This window comes from Botryllus schlosseri, chromosome 7 (assembly GCF_051294905.1).
Source record: "Botryllus schlosseri isolate E-star chromosome 7, Bs_hap1, whole genome shotgun sequence".
Taxonomy (NCBI): Eukaryota; Metazoa; Chordata; class Ascidiacea; order Stolidobranchia; family Styelidae; genus Botryllus; species Botryllus schlosseri.
In genome coordinates this window covers 15,123,303-15,141,323 of record NC_137242.1, presented here as the reverse complement: position 1 = coordinate 15,141,323, position 18,021 = coordinate 15,123,303, and the positions used below count along the sequence as shown (strand labels likewise).

The 18,021-nt window shown below is 39.4% G+C and overlaps 1 protein-coding gene across 4 annotated transcripts in view; it reads right to left on the bottom strand.

The window, feature by feature from the left end:
- The window catches only part of LOC145442391 (hydrocephalus-inducing protein homolog), a 106,530-nt gene that overhangs the window by 69,442 nt on the left and 19,067 nt on the right, over nt 1-18,021 (bottom strand). The window contains exons 26-51 of one of the 4 annotated variants that reach the window (XM_080320286.1): nt 17,899-17,999; nt 17,722-17,830; nt 17,023-17,247; nt 16,686-16,854; nt 16,552-16,625; nt 15,467-15,621; nt 14,049-14,185; nt 13,164-13,300; nt 12,114-12,308; nt 10,780-10,929; nt 10,199-10,438; nt 9,741-9,900; nt 9,161-9,339; nt 8,627-8,717; nt 8,019-8,171; nt 6,826-6,926; nt 5,998-6,111; nt 5,810-5,936; nt 4,678-4,814; nt 4,176-4,316; nt 3,909-4,092; nt 3,373-3,663; nt 3,131-3,278; nt 2,601-2,669; nt 1,035-1,142; nt 396-493 (exon numbers count right to left, since the gene is read on the bottom strand). In XM_080320286.1, coding sequence (XP_080176412.1) covers nt 396-493; nt 1,035-1,142; nt 2,601-2,669; nt 3,131-3,278; nt 3,373-3,663; nt 3,909-4,092; nt 4,176-4,316; nt 4,678-4,814; nt 5,810-5,936; nt 5,998-6,111; nt 6,826-6,926; nt 8,019-8,171; nt 8,627-8,717; nt 9,161-9,339; nt 9,741-9,900; nt 10,199-10,438; nt 10,780-10,929; nt 12,114-12,308; nt 13,164-13,300; nt 14,049-14,185; nt 15,467-15,621; nt 16,552-16,625; nt 16,686-16,854; nt 17,023-17,247; nt 17,722-17,830; nt 17,899-17,999 — 3,793 coding nt within the window. The remainder of the gene's footprint in view (nt 1-395; nt 494-1,034; nt 1,143-2,600; nt 2,670-3,130; nt 3,279-3,372; nt 3,664-3,908; nt 4,093-4,175; nt 4,317-4,677; nt 4,815-5,809; nt 5,937-5,997; nt 6,112-6,825; nt 6,927-8,018; nt 8,172-8,626; nt 8,718-9,160; nt 9,340-9,740; nt 9,901-10,198; nt 10,439-10,779; nt 10,930-12,113; nt 12,309-13,163; nt 13,301-14,048; nt 14,186-15,466; nt 15,622-16,551; nt 16,626-16,685; nt 16,855-17,022; nt 17,248-17,721; nt 17,831-17,898; nt 18,000-18,021) is intronic. The other 3 variants (XM_080320287.1, XM_080320288.1, XM_080320289.1) reach the window with 3 other exon arrangements.

Genomic DNA, 18,021 nt, shown 5'->3' with positions numbered 1-18,021 from the left:
GCAAAAAGACGAAAGCTTCACGTAAAGTTAATTTTCTCAAAATGTGTAAAATGGACATAAGATACTTTGACACCACTGTGACGTTATATAAATACGTATTATTTCCTCTCGATATTTCACACCATACATATATTATATCACATGTTCTATCGGATGGTCATTCCCTGTATCAAGTTATTCTACTTACTTCATTCTATTCGTTAATACCAAATTAATTACTAAGATATATGCTGTTATAATAAACATTATACATAGTCGTAACAAGACTATAATAGCTCCGTCAAATGCAGGTTTTAGGCCCCAATATTGTTGTCAACATATCAAAAGAAATCACTGTGAGATCATGTGACAATGATAAGATGATGGAGAGGTCGAAGAAAGAATGAGTATCTTACCATCCGGCGTCGCTGGGCGATTTACTGTGAGAGATGTTCTGTCCCAGAATTCCAATATGCTTGCGAGGTCTCTTTGAGACGCATCAAATGCTTTGAATCTGTACAACGGCAATTTTAAATGGTCTGATTGCGGTAAAATTGCATCAAATTTACCTTGGGAGCTCTTACTAAGCGCATGTGTAATAGTATGGGAGCAGAAATGAGATTAATTCTGGACACTATCGGCACTACTATTTCTGCTATTGGTTGCTAGTAACATACGGTAATCAGTGTAATTTTTCTACCTATTATATTGTCCGCCTTATTTTTCGAACTGACTGTTAGCTTCCCAAACACAGGATGTCGTGGAATGGAATTTTGGAAAAAAATTCCATTTGACTAACTGATAATGATGGCCTACACATATATAACAGTAATGGTGCAATACACATATATCTCAATGGTTTCGTAGTACAGAGACACTTTTCGCCACTAGCAATGGGAAAAATTAAAATGCAGTAGAAGTCGCTATAGATCTATATTATAGATAAACTTTGCCGTGACATGCACAAAACATATTGATTTCATGAAAAATATCTGTTTACGAATTCTTGCGCAAACAAAACTCGTGAATCGAATTCCACCCAAAAAATTTCTCACTTTTGCTGCAAGAGCTTCTCCGCTTCCGTTTTCTCGGTTGAAATCTCGTCCGGTACTTTATCTCTCATTTCGTCGTCTGATAACGGCCTGTCTTTCTTCTTTTTGCTTCTGGATAAAGAAGGAATTATAGGCGTGTGACATTGTTGGAAGAATTCTAGCATGCGACATGCTCAATTTCTAGAATGAATAATGTGTGTAGTGGTCAGTCAGGGCTATAGTCATCATGATGCAATTCCGGTGCAACCATAGAAAGTGTTGGTAGTTTCAAAAGTATTCGGGTAGGTAGCTTTACGATGTAGTCATCCCAAAGTTTTATTTAGCAATATCCGAAAGTAAATTTTCAGAATTGTTTGTTAAATGATCATGACAAATGCAATTCGATGAATTTTACGAAATTACAAATATATTTTACGCAATTTTGAAACTACATTGGATGTTATATTGTCACAAACAGTGTCTGAATAAGAGTCACAAGAATTCACATCATGCTGAGTGTATAAAGCATGAGAAAATGAAGACAAAAGAAAACTATTACCAAGTAACAATGACTCAATTGAAGCTTTTGTTCTGAGAAGGTATTACTGGTAGCAGGAACGCTGGTCGAGTTATACAAAATCTTATCATTATAAGACATGGGTGTGAAACTCAACAGCATTGGGTGAATTTCATTTTCACAGTTGAATCCCAACATGACTGCAAAGACCTGCCTACATTAGGGCACTGAGCTCTTGCAGATAGACGTTATGTGAAGGAGACTGCGTCAGAGGCAATTTTGATACTGGTGCTCTATTATATGAGCTACTAACATGCAATGTGTCTTCGATATCAGCTATCAGAACGACAAGTCTGGTGTAAAGTGAAATGTGAAACAAATTACAGCTAATTGGTAACCTAACTGTAATCAAAAACGTGGGCTACCAGTAAATTGCATGGTCACATTTATTTGGTCTATTTTATGTACTGATACTTGTATTGAAATGAACCCGCATATTCTCGATGTTCTTTTCTATTCTCTACTAGTTGCTGACAAATACCCCTGATGAGTGTCAGCCGAAAATATTCGGGTTCATTTCAATATGAATAAACTACTCAATTGCATATTGAAGTTCTGTACCTCAAAGAAGCTGTTCAAGTACTGATATTTGAAAGAAATCAATCTTGTCTATTATATCTCTCACAAACTGATACCGTACAAGAATTCATGTGGACAGTAGTTAACCACTTGGACAACCATATAAAAATTTATGACCATTTTACGCCACTTAACACATCAAGCTGAATTTTTATGCGATCATTAATCGTACCAAATTAACGGGTAATATAGTTGTATCGACCAACTACAGACATACTTACAATACACATGCAACAGTGCAATATGCCAATGTTTCTCACCAAAGATAAATGAACTGGATGCCATGACGATGCACATGCAAGTGCTTATGGATGTATATTTCATGCAATAGTGCAAAAAACCATAAATTATGTTATTGGAAAATTTCTACATGACGCATGATTTTGAAGATTATATTTTGCAGGCAACAGGAGTCCTGTAGTTGCATGAGTTACCTATGAAGCTGAGACAATAGTTTTGCAGCGGACGAAAAATTATCATGATTGGAATGAAGGCTCTTCCTCCTAGATATAATATAGCAATTTAAAATAATCATTGCAAATATTCAATAAAACATTGATGTATATGAATCTTCTGATCAATCAATTCAAGAGTTAGGCACTATTGAAACATGTTCCCACGTAATTTTTTATCCTATTTCTTTAACAAATATTAAATATAAAAATGCTTAATGTACGATGATATCATTCGAACCCAGAATCTTTATTTCCATGATACAATTCACTCTTCTTTCAGTAATACAGGACAGGCAATAATATAGCATTATCATTCAATATTCATTTTGTATTGGGACGCGACAACCATTGCGTACCATGAAGTCTAAGGAACGTAATTCGATTAACATTGTCAAATTAAAATTAAAATAAACGTTAAGTAGAAATCTATACGCGGATATGGGAATTTTGTTAAATCCAAAGTTCTGAATCAAGACCTGTGCAGCAAAATGAATTCAAACGAAACTCACTTCTTCTCATCAGCCAATGAATCGGCATGATCGGTTCCACGTGAGTCTGGTCTTTTCTCCCCTAGGTCATGTGAGGACATCATCTTCCCTCCCTTTTTGTCGGATCCAGCATGACCTGCTTGACCTACAGGGATTTCCGCATTCTTGCCTGTAAGACACAACCGTAATTATGACACATATGACATAATTTGTCATATTTGATACATTAAAACAAATAAGTTACTAAACAAACTGGCTCTCACCTGAAATGCTACGTTTCCCGGTTTCCTCTCTCTTATTTTTGCCTTTCTTCTTTTTCTTGTCGTCACTGTCATTATTCATCTTCTCTTCCAGCATCTGCTGCCGTTCCAGCTCCTGCCTTTCTCTCTCGGCGCGTTCCTCCTCTTCTCTCCTTTGTCGCTTCTCTCGTTTCGCCTCCAGCCGGTAACGGTCGATCTCTTCTTTCTTATAGTCGGGGAGAGAATCGTACTGGTCTTCGTCCATGTCTTCCAGAGCCTGTTTTTCCTGCTCTTCTTTCAGGAGAGCGGATTTCACTGAATGGAGGAAAGTTATATGTGGAATGTATGTAAATCGCTGGCTGGGTTATTTGAAGAGACGTACAGAACTTAAATTACAATTGAATAATATTCCCTTTTGAGATTAGACAGGGTAATCAACAACTAGTTGAGGATTCAAAAGAATTAAGTAGAACTAGTTGCTGTCAACTATCCCTGACAAATGTCAGAGAGAAATATGTGGGTTTATATCAATATGAACATCAACAAAACCTTAACCGTACCATCATCTTCTTCCTTCGCTTTTCGATTTGCCTTCACAGTGGCATAGTCCAGCTTTTGTGTCACAAAATAAATGTATTTCCGATTGTTGATCGCTTTTAACAGCGCTAAGCAAGTCGCTTGATGCGTGGGACTGAAGAGAGTATCCAGACTGTCGAAAATCACTCCGTGGTGACAATCGTTTAGCTGTGATGAATTATTATCAATTTCACTCAGTAAGTATTAAACGCAATATTTTCAATTTATGATTCGATGCATTCAATACCAACCTGAAGCCTTTCCTGTAATATATCTACCAGCAGATCTTCTGGCAGTACACAGCTCATAAGCCCGTCCTCGCCAGCCACAGACGCAGAAACGCTCAATTTGCGAGCAATCGGTGCCGCAAAAGGCGGGGGACTGCTAGCAACCTATAAAAATAGCCATGGCATTTTATAGAAAAAATAAAACCACATTTTGAGTCGGCAAAAGGGCTGTAACAGACCATTTCAATGGTGTTTCCGCAATTTTCAAATATACATCCGATTACACTTTCCATTTCGAATATAACTTTTCATATTGTTAGCAGAACCTTAATTATACATCATAACAGTGATATCATAAGACACCATGACACAGTATTAATTTAGGGGAATAAGTACATCGATTGAAAAGATTCTATGATTTTTCCAAATCTACAATACAAGACATATTAACGGGCAATATAGTACACTCAGTCGTGAAGCAATGTATCCAAACAAGCACATTATATACTGCTATGAAATGCCTTACATGCGATCCAGTGTGTTCCGATGCAGGTGGTGCGTTGCTAGGGTTCACAGATTTCCCGGCAAGAGTACTTTGCGGTTGCTTACTGACGACACTAGCCTTTTTGGTGGAAATTACGGAGGCAGCTCCAGCTTTTGGTTCTGGAAGTAAGGAATCACAAATTGTACTGCCGTTATTTGCTGGAATGCAACGAGATATAACAATTCATAGACGCAAGTTTGAGCCCTGACAGTCAGTGCAGTTTATCGCAATCTGGCTTTAAATGAAATGTGACATGAAATGATAACAGCCTGTAGCTCTGAGCCCATTTTGCCTATTTAAAGAGAAAATCATTAAGTTTGCTTACCATAATGAAATTAGAGCCACAGTAAGAGTAATAGCTATGGCAATAATTCAACTTTCCACAAGTTGTCACTCATTCATAACAACTACTTTCATCCAAAACTTCATTCAATATTTCATGCTTCGTTGCTCGACAGTTTTTGATTATGTCAAGTGCTTACATTCTGATTAAAATTGAATCATAAATCTTAGGAAATTACCATAACCAAACGCCTACTTGGCTACAGCACAGCGACAGCCACATTAGAACTGTCGAATATTTAAAGATAGTTGATTCCACTACCCAAATAGCTAGGTTTGTGGCAGTTAGGTATATTTCTTGGCACATATAATAATCGGTAGGTCGTGGGTTTGATCCCCAATTGCGTCAGGCAAGAGACCTGATTCGTGAAACTGGTATCCGTGGCTCCCCAGCTTGGCGCTCAGCATTACTGGGATAGCATGGAGGGGTGGTTCAAGACTTAGAAAGTCGTACAAGGCTATATCCCGGCCTTCCTTCTCCAGCGGCATATGTGCACCATGTACTCATGGTATGCATAGGCGGAGATCGTGTGTATATAAATCATGAGTCGGTTTGTATGCCGCAAAACATCAAGGACAAAAATATTGAAATAAGTAGTTCAAAACTTGATTTGGTCTATGGGTCGCTAACTTTCAGCAGTTAATCGGGAGTATAAACTTTTGAAATTGCAGGGTGCATCTTTGCATTTTACAGGATATTACCAATGACAGTGCTATATAACTTCGCAAATTTCAAAAGAGTGTGAATCGCAACAAAAATGGCTTCCCTCACCTTGACCAGTGTGAGCAGTGACGGCTTCTACACTCAAACCGCCCGCGACAGTGCCACTTTCCATACCATCGTCTTCCTTCTGCCCTCTGGCCATCATCGCACACATCTCGCGAGCTTTCAATCCAGCCTGAATAAATCAGTCGCAAACGTTATCGACGGAAGATTGGTTTTCGGAAAGAATTTCAAACTTTAGATAGTTTTCCCGCTGTCCGAGTCGCTGATTCTGCATGAATGAGGGACCTGGACGATATTGAATTCTCTCCGTGGATCCTTTTGATGTATCCCAACGCTTTCTGCCCTGCCTGAAATCGTCTAGCACTCAGTATCACTGACACTACTGGGGGAGAACTGCAATGATGTACTTCTGCTGTAACTTAGTATTGAAGTCGGGTTTCTCTACCTATAAAAAGCTTTTTCTTTGGTGAAATTCATCAACGGATAAATTGACACTGTCCTGATCATCAAAACAATGCATCTTTTACCAGTGTCCATTACTATTGCATATAAGTCACAATGCGGCATGCACGATTTTTGTTTTAGAAGGCAACTAAAAAGACTGAAGTTGACTAAACCTTTCTCAACTAAACGAAGTCAGTACTGGTACTTTCAAAAATATTGTGAGCTAGTACTATATAAAGATGCAAAGGTCTGCATCAGATTACTTTAGCAGCAATATGTCAATTATTACTTGAGTGCACTCCAAGACTACATTTAACATGTATACCTGCTTAGGTACTGACCACTACTAAAATGACCGCTTTGTGGTAAAAATAGAATAAATTCAATATCTGCTGAATGCACTAAATAATTTTTATATAATCTAGCATCTGAAAGGTTACTGGTTCCGGGGTATGTATTTACAGGTTACACCGATTTTATGATAAATTAGATAAAGCTCACATACATTCTGTACGGTTCATCTCCTTTTCTGGCTCACAACCATAAAATGCAATACAGATTGCTTTGTCGGTATAACTTTTTAATGCATGGAAGTGATATTAACATTGCAAAAATACCTCTGTGTTGCCGTTGGAAATCGCTTCCAAAACGATATCGTCAATTGTCATGCGTGCTGCTCCGTATGCTTTGGCAAGATGGACCGATGTGGTTGTTGTTTCTGTAAATGAGTTGATTTATGAATAACGATGCTCTCAAATATTATAAACAAGCACCCAAGTGACCCAACAAAGCATTGCATTGCATCTGGCATTACAAGATTAACGAGTGCAAAGTTCAGTCAAACGTCTGTTCAAAAATATTCAATCTTCATGTACGGATGGCATAGAGAAAGTGCGTCACACAACCATGGTCCCAGATTATTTGGAGTTCCTTCTACCTTTCCCAGTGTATATTCAGTAAGCTCTACTACTGTTTGTGCTGTTTAGGGTGGTCCTATTGACATTAGACCAGGGCCGGTCAATCCGTGGCCCGCGGGCCACTTGTGGGTTTTGAGTGGCCTGCGAGGTAATTTTATAAATTAGTAATATTACCAAAAATGGATTGCCCAGAGTGTGAACTTGCATGGCCAACCAAAAATTTGATTAGTCTGGCCGCAACACTGGGGATGTGATGACTAAAATATCAGTTTCAATGCATTGGAAGATCAATATAAGCCAGTCAAATTTTGGTAGACCTTCCGTACATTACAATAAAGCAGAATATTCTGCGGTAGATTTATCTAAAGCAAAAATTTTCTTCCCACTTCCCGCAATATGTTGTCACTCGATATCTTGCTTTTAATATTGTTACCCCCTCCTGAAAATGAAAGAACGCCCAATGCACCAGATTAAGTCTAATTATAAGAGCAATTACGAGAGAAATTGTCGTTTGTCATGTGACATTGCGTTTGAGCTCGCAGAAAGACCGTCGACAATGACACATAGGCATAAAATGATTGACGCATGTTGGCCGAAGCTTTTGATATCGATATGTCCAGACGCCGAATAGTCACAGTTCATGCAAACTGAGCCCAGCAATATACAGCAGACCCTTAATATACTCAATATAACAATACTATTGACCTATAAACGTTGAAAAATTTTCACGCTTAGCGTGGCTAGTGGCCCGCCCGATGGTTCGGCAATGGAATGTGGCCCTTTGGCCAAAAAGGTTGGCCACCCCTGCACTAGACTGTACACAGTATTGCTTCCATTTTTCCAGAATACCTAAATGACCATTGCACACATTGCACACAAGAGAAAAACATTACCAGACATGGGTGGTCCGTGTACGATGATAGCAATACCGCGACGATTGCGGGCAGCTTTTCCTTCGGCAGTCAAATCAATTCCAAGATGTCTCGCGATTGCTAACGAAACAGGGCTGTTCAGTGTTTCCAATTCTCCGACCCCAACGCTGCTCGCTACAAAACGAATACACTATTTAAACAAAAATACTCCAATACATATCAAATAAACCATGAAGCAAGGTTTCCCATACTTTTTACAGGTAATTGTAAACGGCGAAGTTCGAAATTGCAAGATGAATGACAGTAAGTAGGCCTAACTCAAAATGTCTTAAAACGCTACACATAGTTACAGTCTATGTAAATGACCAAAACCGGCAATAACAAACATTTCAATATCAGCAGGCAATTACTTGTGGATGCTTATCAAGTAGGCTAAAGTGCAAGTATGGGAGGTTAACACCATTTCAAGTGGAACTTGAGTGTCTGAGTAGTTCTCCAGTATATTGCTTGAGAGAGTAGTATTGCACATAAGTGCAATTCGTTTTATAGCAGTGGTTCTCAAATGCAGGAGATGCTTATTGATGTCGGCAGTAGAAAATGACGGAAGATAGGACTCATTTTTGACTTACCCTGGTCATTTTCAACCTTCACGTCGCTTTCCTTTCTAGCCACTGATGTCGAAGTTTTCTTTTCACTCGGGTGGGGGGAGGTTTCCTCGTCCTAAACAATCGACATTAGACTGTTTAATTACTTCTTGGACTATATAGCATTGAATGCATGCAAAAACAACATAATGAAATCGAAAGGCACAAACAGAAAACATTCAAAATTTAGGCAGATATATTAAATATTTTTCAGTTGTTGTTATTTTGTGGTAGTCATGGTGGTTTTTCGACTGAAACGGTCACTTACATCAGGCCAATATTCTTTATTATGATTGGATAGCTGCCGCCTTGTAGCAAGGCCGAGTTCTAAGCTTTTTTAAGGCACCATTTATGCGTTTACGCGAGGAGAAACCCCAACACTTGGGTAGGTATTTTCCAGTTAAACGTCGCCCTATTTGTACTGAACCTCATAGTCGACACAGTTTGATAGTGGTAGTATGATAGTAAATCAGTTTCGTAAATAGCCAATTGAAACAAAAATCTCGAAAGACTTCACACCTGCTCGTTTTCAGGGTTGTATTCGTCGGTGGAGAATTCATTTACAGAAACGCCAGACTCCTCGGTTTGCAAAACTTCTCTCGATCCCGGCATAGTCATTTGCCTGGCGACGCTGGCGGCACCTGATGCTGGTACAAGGTCTTCCTCGTCAGCACCATCGTTTGCGGCGTATTGGGAACCTTAGCCACACAATTTCAAACTCATACAAGTGGTCGGCAAAGTAAAGATCCATGCCAGAGAGTAGGATGTCACATAAAATGAACTGGCTTTATCCCTATTAGACAGACAGACAGACAGACAGACAGATAGATAGGGGTATTTATTCATCGCAATTAGGCACAAGGAAAGAGTTACATAACAAAATATATATTAATCTGGCACACAGACATATAAGCCAACCATTCAGAATATATATGCTAAGAAAACAACGCAGCATGCCTATTTTGTTAAGGAAATGATGTAGAAAAACTAAATAGAGAATATATTTATGAAAATAAATCATGCATAATTTCAGTAATGTCAACAAGAGAGATTTCATACAGTACATTTCAATCACGTTCAGCTGTAACAAAATGCCTACCGTCTGCTTCTCGGTATGCGTGCTTGATCTCTTCCTCTGCAGAAGGCGCTTTGTGCGATTCGTAGAACTCCAACAGCTCTTGAGGTAGATCGTCGCCAGGCAGACGGGGAGGAAGGAGGATATTTTGATTTTCATCGTAGCCTCTCATCATGCGCAGAATCTGTGAATTTGCATCTATTTGTGACGTTGGCGTATAATATACACATCTAATATAATATGATTTATCACAATTTTCTTTTCAATTCTCTACTAGTTCCTGACGATTACCCCTGACGGGTGTCAGCCGAGAATATTCAGGTTCATTTCAATATGAAGATACTATTCAATCGTATATTCTATTTCCAAAAATAGAATTGATATCAAAGTGAATGCGTTATATCGGTTAGAGAACCAGATGGAATTTCATTGCAGTACCATTCATGACAAGTTCGGAATCATAAACAGCGGCGAAACTTTACCTTTTCCTCCATCAGGTATTGTTTGTCAAAGTCGAGAGAGTAAATCTCCACGGGGAAATCGCTTGGATTCGATATCACGACGTCCACTTCATGGCCGGTGCCGTGAGGCAATATTGGTCCGTAAGTGACCAGAGTGTGGGAGAAGTCCAGTCTGGGCTCTTGTCCAATTCCGTTGACCAGCAATGACAGGCGAGTTGTAGATTGGGCGATTCTGATCACAAGCCTTTGCGAATAGATTTTCTGAACGGACGGAGTATGATTAATGAAATAGATATTTGCTACTACCCTCAAAAAGAATTCAAGGCTGTTATCGAAAAAGTTTGATACAAAGTTATGGATAATACAAGATTTCTTTTCAGCATGTCGTATCATTTCATTCTGTTGGATTGTTTCAAGACAATACATATTATTTGTAGGGATTTCACAACCACAACTTTGCACTTGGCATTCCCCTATCTGTCATTTTCAAAGATGAAGCTTGCAAGAAAATGTGTTAGCCGGTAACAATGTTTCTCGTCATTTGAACGCAGTGTAAGTTGCAAACTCACTATAACAGATTAAACCGCAGAGTTGGAACCCACCTCTTCTGTAGGCATGAATTTGACTTGCACGTTCATTCTTTGTCCGGGAGCCAGCGATCCTCTGGCTGGCATCATTTCAAAGTGAGCGGCTTTTGGTTTCAACTCCTTTCGAAGTTTCTTACGAAGATGCATCGGAACATGCTTGTCCAGCTGGAAAAGAATCAAAACTATGATATAACATATGTGAAATATGAGCACAATCAATCAGAGAAAGATATTTAATTTAATTGCAAGGAAAATATAGGATCAGCAATATTTATATGACTATTTCGATATCAACAAGTCACAATCTCAATGTGAATAAATACTCTTATAATATTCTTGAAGTGGTTGTACTAAAAATTTCAAAACAAAAATATACTTCCTAGGCAACGACTATAAGCGTAGTAGGTAGATAGCGGAAAGTGCGTATTAAATTTTAGAATAGTGATAGCAACATTGTCGCAGGGTTGTAATGACTCGACTTGACTCGAGTCACTTTTTCAAAATACGAAAATGACTCGATCTGTGTATTGACTCGACTTGGACTCGAGTCATTGCGCATCACTCGAACCAAGTCATTGACTCGAGACTCAGACGGCCAAGACCGACATTTCATTGGAATTCCGAAGCCAACACACTATTGGGATTTTGTCTGTTGGTACTGGTACTTGAATATGCGATCAGAAACTGCTAAAAGTGAGGAAAATTGGTATATTATAAATGCGAAACATTCGATATCATCAAACAAGAGTTATGAAAAGTGGGTTTACCAAGACTTTAACTGGAAACTAAGCAGTCCACATAATGACTTGGACTCGGACTCGAGTCATAATTCCATGACTCGGACTCGACCCTCTGCTCGCTGACTTGGACTCGGACTTGACTCGGTGGTGAATTGAAATGACTCGACTTGACTCGAGTCAAAACTATAAAAGTGAGATTGACTTGTGACTCGGAGCCTTGTGACTTGGTTACAACCCTGCATTGTCAGTACAAATTTATTTCTCGTAACTGCCGAAAAAGCAAATACTTTCATGATATTTCCGTTAAATCCAGGTCAACTGCAGTTACAAAATCTAGAAAAGGCCAGTTATTCAGTTTCACGGATATCAAAACAACGTAACTCTGCTGTAAATTAGACGATGAGGTTTCGTGAGGTAATGAGATAAATGTCGTTCGAAATTAAAATGCAAGAACTTTTGCCCTAACATGCGCATAAACCTAAAATATAAGTATTTAGCATGCTTATATTGCTGAGTCTATGAAAGTGATCAAAATTTGTTCAATTCAAGCTCAATCTTCAAACAGAACGAGATCGATGAAACTGAAATATTTACAGTACCGTCACTTACTTTTTCGGTTTTATGAGCAGGATTCAGCGACGTCCAGTCACATCTCACCTCCTTGTGATTATGCAGCTGCACGGTAATGACTTTGCATTGACCGCATTGCACTTTCTCAAATTCAACAGAGTCCGTGTTCATTTCCAATTCCGGTATGGTGACGTGCGCTTGCAGCTTCATGCAGATTTGAGGCCCGCCAACAATCTAAACGATTTCACGTCGTTATTAATGTTGCAGATGAAGAATAAATTCCACACTGCAAGTACAGAAATTGAACATGGAACGGAAATGACCGATTTTGCAGCTTCGTTCCGCTTCGCTGAGGCTGGTGTGGAGAATGGTTTTGCGTAAGCGACTGTAGGATTTCTGGCAATCCAAAAGCTATCTTCCCGAGCGCAGAAATTAATGAATCTGGTTTTGATCGAAAGCTACTGTTGCCCCGATTCCAAAAATATAAATTAAAATAATGATCAAGCACTGATCGACCTAGAATCCGTCCTCCAAGTCTGAAATATCTGCATTGTTCAGAACAATCGAGTAACCGCAACACAATGGCCATAACAATGACCCGTTGCGACTCTCCGATTGTTCGAACAATGGCAATATTTCAGGTCGATCAGTGCTTGATCATTATTTTATTTTATATTTCGGAATCGGTGCAACAGTAGCTTTCGATCAAGACCAGATTCAATAATTTCTGCCCTCGGGAAGATAGCTTCTGGATTGCAAGAAGTCCTGCAATCGCTTACGTAAAATAATTCTCCACTCCAGCCTCGGCGAAGCGGAACGAAGCTGCAAAATCGGTTGTTGCCGTTCCATGTTTAATTTCTATACTACAAGTTATGTGAACAAACACACTAGCTAACCTTTCAAGCACTTTACTTGATTGTTTACAGCCAATTAATGACCATCATATATTATGGCACCCCAATTACACAAACACTTCACCTGCACTTTTCAAAATTTCTTACAATTCATCCACAACCACATTCATGAAACATTGTTTGTCTATACCAGTGAATTTCAAGTTTATACGATATTCTCACGCAGGGTACGTACATTGATAGGCACCACTGCTCCGCTAGGTCCTGGGGGTAAGTTACAGCCCCTGGGGTCAAAGGTCACTTTGAAATCCACGGTCTCATGTTGCGGATATCCAGGCACTTGTTTCACTCTATCGAGCTCGACGTTGAAGCCTGGGGAAGAGGTGATAGGTTTGCTTTGATGTAATTGACAACAATCTTCCAAGAGATAGATAAAATATTTACAGACCCCGCAACTAAGGAATAAAACTCTGATATTGCACACACATTATTCGTCATATGGGAAGTTGAGATTGAGCTTAACGATATATAATACAGCGAATTTTTCAATCACTGCATATACAATTGCATAGTATATTCAGATTGACATGATCCCGAATATTTTCGGCTGACACTCGTCAGGGGTAATCGTCAACAACTAGTAGAGAATTGGAAAAAACATTGTATGTCAACAATAGTATCACAAAATATGACGTCACTGGCATGAAATCTCAATGCACTATTTTCATATGGTACACAAACTCCTTCTGTAGGCACAGGCTTGGTTTGTGTATTTTGATGAGTGTCGACTCCAAGGCATCCAATTGAAAGCAGAAACACCCTTTACCGAGAACATGGAATCTGTCGTCACGATAATTTTTCACGCAAAAAGGATTATCCCACAACTGTTTCCTAATTGCGGACATTATGGCCTTTGCTGTTGTGAAGTTAAGGGTGAGCCTTTCGCCGAGCGAGATGATGTCCTAATGCGTTCAAATGAATCTAGGGACATGCTGTTTGATACTATTCAATTGTATATTGAGCTTCTATACTTCCAAGAAGCTCATCAATACATATGTATGAATAAATTGAAGGATTTACATTCCTATATTCCAACAGCTTTACAGAATTAGAATCATACCTGAATGCCACAGATCGCTACGGTCAGTAGAAAATGACACTGGAAAATGTGAGACGTTGGTTGCCCGTACGATATGAGATCTGACTTCACCCAGAATGACGTATCCAAAATCCAGTAAATAGTCGGTCAGCCGCACTCTAGACACAAAGCAATATGTTGGCTGTAAGTTGATTCAGTTTGGGATGAGCAGCATGAAGGAAGCTTCAATTAGATTGGCATCTGCATACTTCAGTGGTTCTCAACCTTTTTGTCTTCGCGGACCCCTTTCGGACCGTCACGGCCGCCGCGGACCCCCACGAAGTTTTAGTTTTAGCTCAATTATCGTGCAATCATCATCTGTCTTGTGCAAATGATAACTGTCGGCTCGTGATGAACAACAACGAAATAACTTTTCTTTAAATAAGATCATACTATTCGTTTAGAAATTTGGTTGACTTTTATTATTTCAAAGCGAATTCTGCAACTGCATTTCCTGAAATATGTGGTCGTGTCTTGCAAACACCCACCGAAAGGGCTGAAAACCCATTTTCTCAAATATAGGTGTCGACGAATGTAATAATACCGCGTAACGCTTCCGACGACACATTTGGGTATGATCGCAACAAATATGGGACCAAAATTGACGAGAAAATATTTTAATGAACATAATTACGTCAAATCTGGTCATTTCTATCTAGCACAGGGGTGTTCAACCCGTGGCTCGCGGGCCAATCACCGAAACTGGGTATATTATCAAAATTAAATTACCCATAGGGCCATAGGTAATTTAGTGTGAACTTGATGCAACGCCAACCCAAAATTAGATTAGCCTGACCGCAAAATTTGGGATGTTGTTGATTAAAATATCAGTTCCGAGGTATTGGCGTATCCAGGGGCCAGCCACATTGTCGTAGATCCTCGTATATGACCATAAAGTAGAATATTCCGCGTATTCGCCGAAATCTTCGATATTGGAAAGCCCAAGTGCCGAATAACCGCTGACCTTGCCAAATGAGCCCAGCGGTATGCAGAGGCGACCCACAATTTGTGCAAGTAACATTATTGTTGACCGAATTCATGCATTAACATTGAAATTTTTTCGCGCTGTGCGTGTCTAGGTAATGGATGCACATGCACACTGAGTCTTCATTTCATAATTGGTATTGATTTTTATACATATTATTATGCGTATCGTTGCACATGCACAGTAGGATATTTCATCTCAGATGGCCATTCTGTTGATGTGAGCTCTGGAGTTTTACTAGTAATGAAGCGAAACTGCCTCGTGATTTTCCTAATTAAAAGAAATACGAATTACGTTATAAACTATTTTGAGGCTTCGCGGACCCCCTGAAAATGCTTCGCGGACCCCCGGTTGAGAACCGCTAGCGTACTTCATATGATAATATACGGTGAAAAAGTCAAAAACGACAGCTTACCTGGGCAATCTTCGTTTTCTTTTTGAAGTTTGGTCCGACGATACGGCTTCCAATGTTGTGTTGGACTCGGTGAAGAATCTCTGATGGTCATTGGCCAATTCTTTCATCAGCAGACGTTCCGCCTCCATCTGTATTTCCACTTCCGAGGGCATGTCCTGAAGTAGCAAATACGGTACCAAAATAATATTTTAAGAATTCCAGTCTTGTAGAAAAAGGCACGTATTAATCGTAATGATGCGAGTAGAATTATTTTGATTAAGAGTTTTATATCAAAGAGAATTATACTTTGGATATGTTTTTCAACGTGGATGCCTTGAAACCTCGCTTGGTCATATCATACCATCCAAAACATGTAGTACAAAGTTAGCGAAAACGCCATTTTGTGAATTTATGATCAACCCACCACAGTATTGTCATTACGAGCAATGAAATAGATATGGTCTAAATATGACAGATTATATTTATGTGCCGTTAAACTGGTTTTATATTATATTTGCAGACGCTTAAAAGCAGGGTTGTATTGACCAGAGTAATGACTCGGCTCGAGTCTGACTCTAGTCTCGATTTTTGGTGACTCAACTTGACTGAAGTCACTTTTCCAAATACGTAAAGTGACTGGACTCGAGTAAATTTGTGTACTGACTTGACTTGTACTCGAGTCAGAGTGAATGATTCAAACCAAGTCTTATGACTCGAGACTAGGACGGCTATGACAGACACTTCATTGTCACTTTGAAGAATGGTAAAGTCACCACATTATTGGTAGGACTGAGGAAAATTACGATATTACGAATACGAGACATTCCATGTCACTCGTGCAGAGTTGAAGAAAGTGGATTGAACTCAAAACTGAACACAATGACTTGGACTCGACTCGAGCCACAACATCATGACTTAAACTCGACTTGACTCGGGTCAAAACTATAAAAGTGAGATTGACTTGGGATTTGGATCCTTTTGACTTGGTTACAACCCTGCTTCAAATGTACCTATTTGAACTTTCTGTATCAACATACTCATACTCATAAATGATACTCGAATACTCGAAGCCTAGTACTCGGTTTTGTCGCAGCATTCATCATTACCTCGTCAAGAACAGGAAACTGGTTATTGTCTTCGTCACCTTTACTCCCCGAGAGCACGCTGTCCCGATCAGACTCTATAAGTAAACGGTCATTTCCAAAACTGCTATCCAATCTAAATACCTTATTATTAATACCTTGCCGCTTATTCTTTGTTTCGTTCTCCAGCGTCTCGCGAGCTTCCTTCAGATGACAAAGATAGCGATCGTTGTCTTCGATGAAACGTGGAAGGTCCAGAGACAGCCGTGGAAACACTCCTTCGCCTCGTAGGTTGATTATGGTCGGTTCGAAATGGGCCACTTGAATCTAGAGATATTTTGTTTCATATATCGCATATTGGATATCTGAACATGTACGTCGGAAGTCTAATAAGCCCAAACAGGAATGGGAATGCAGGCATAAGTGTCATGTGTCCAATCTCACTAAATACAAGTCTAATGTCCAGTGTTTCACTCATTATTTACTGATACATGCCTCAAATGATTTATGGAATTTCTCAGGTATTCCCGGCAAATAGTACACTTTTATCGTGCATTCGCTGTACGCATCGACGTGTCCCGAGCTTGGCACCAGCACAGGAACACCCGGCATCGGGAAATCTGGTGTCCCGAACGAATCCAAATCGAGGGCAGAAAAATCAAATCCAACTCGGCCAGGATTTTCCAATTTTAGTTCGCCGACAGCCACTTGATCGAACATCTGATCATAAACAAAAATATGGAGTAGTAAAGGATATTGGTGACTTTCAGCTTTCCATTATTGCACACGGCATTATATTCAACCTTTTATCATTGAGGGAAAAAGTATACTCTAGCTAGGAGAAATAGTTGCAACAAGGTAAATTACCGATAGTGTGATGATTTACCTGAAAGTTATCTCATCAAGGAATCATTTGCAATACAAGGTAGTCATGGAACATTGAGCATGTGTATAGCAGCTAAAAGTTGCAAACAATTTTCAAAATTGTTGACTTTTGAGTCATAGCAATGTTACTATTGACATTATAATTGGATATTCATAGTACCACAAGATAGTCATCTTAGCAGGGCAACTGTACTGAGAGTTGGGTTTAAGGCGGTAAGAAAAAAACAGTTTCGGGTATTATTGAAGTATCCTATATTGATCAGCCAGTAGAAATATTACTCTGAAATCATTGGAATAACAAATCCATACCTGCTTTCCATATCTGATTTCACAGCAGTCAAAGTGATACTCAATGAGAGACGCTTCGCCTTTCAAAGATATTTCATAGTCCGGGCCGCCGTTCACTTGGCACACGGCTCTGTGAAAAAGACACGGCATGGTTGAGCTATAAGAATGGTGGGAAAATTCGGTGCAATCTATTCTCACGTCGCGAATGTGCTGACATCGGCGTGGCCATAGAAGGAAAATGTGACGCGTTGTGTTTCGCCGGGATCCAGAGTTCCGTAAATCGGTAATATATCATACACCTGAAGTTAAGTTTGTAAATGT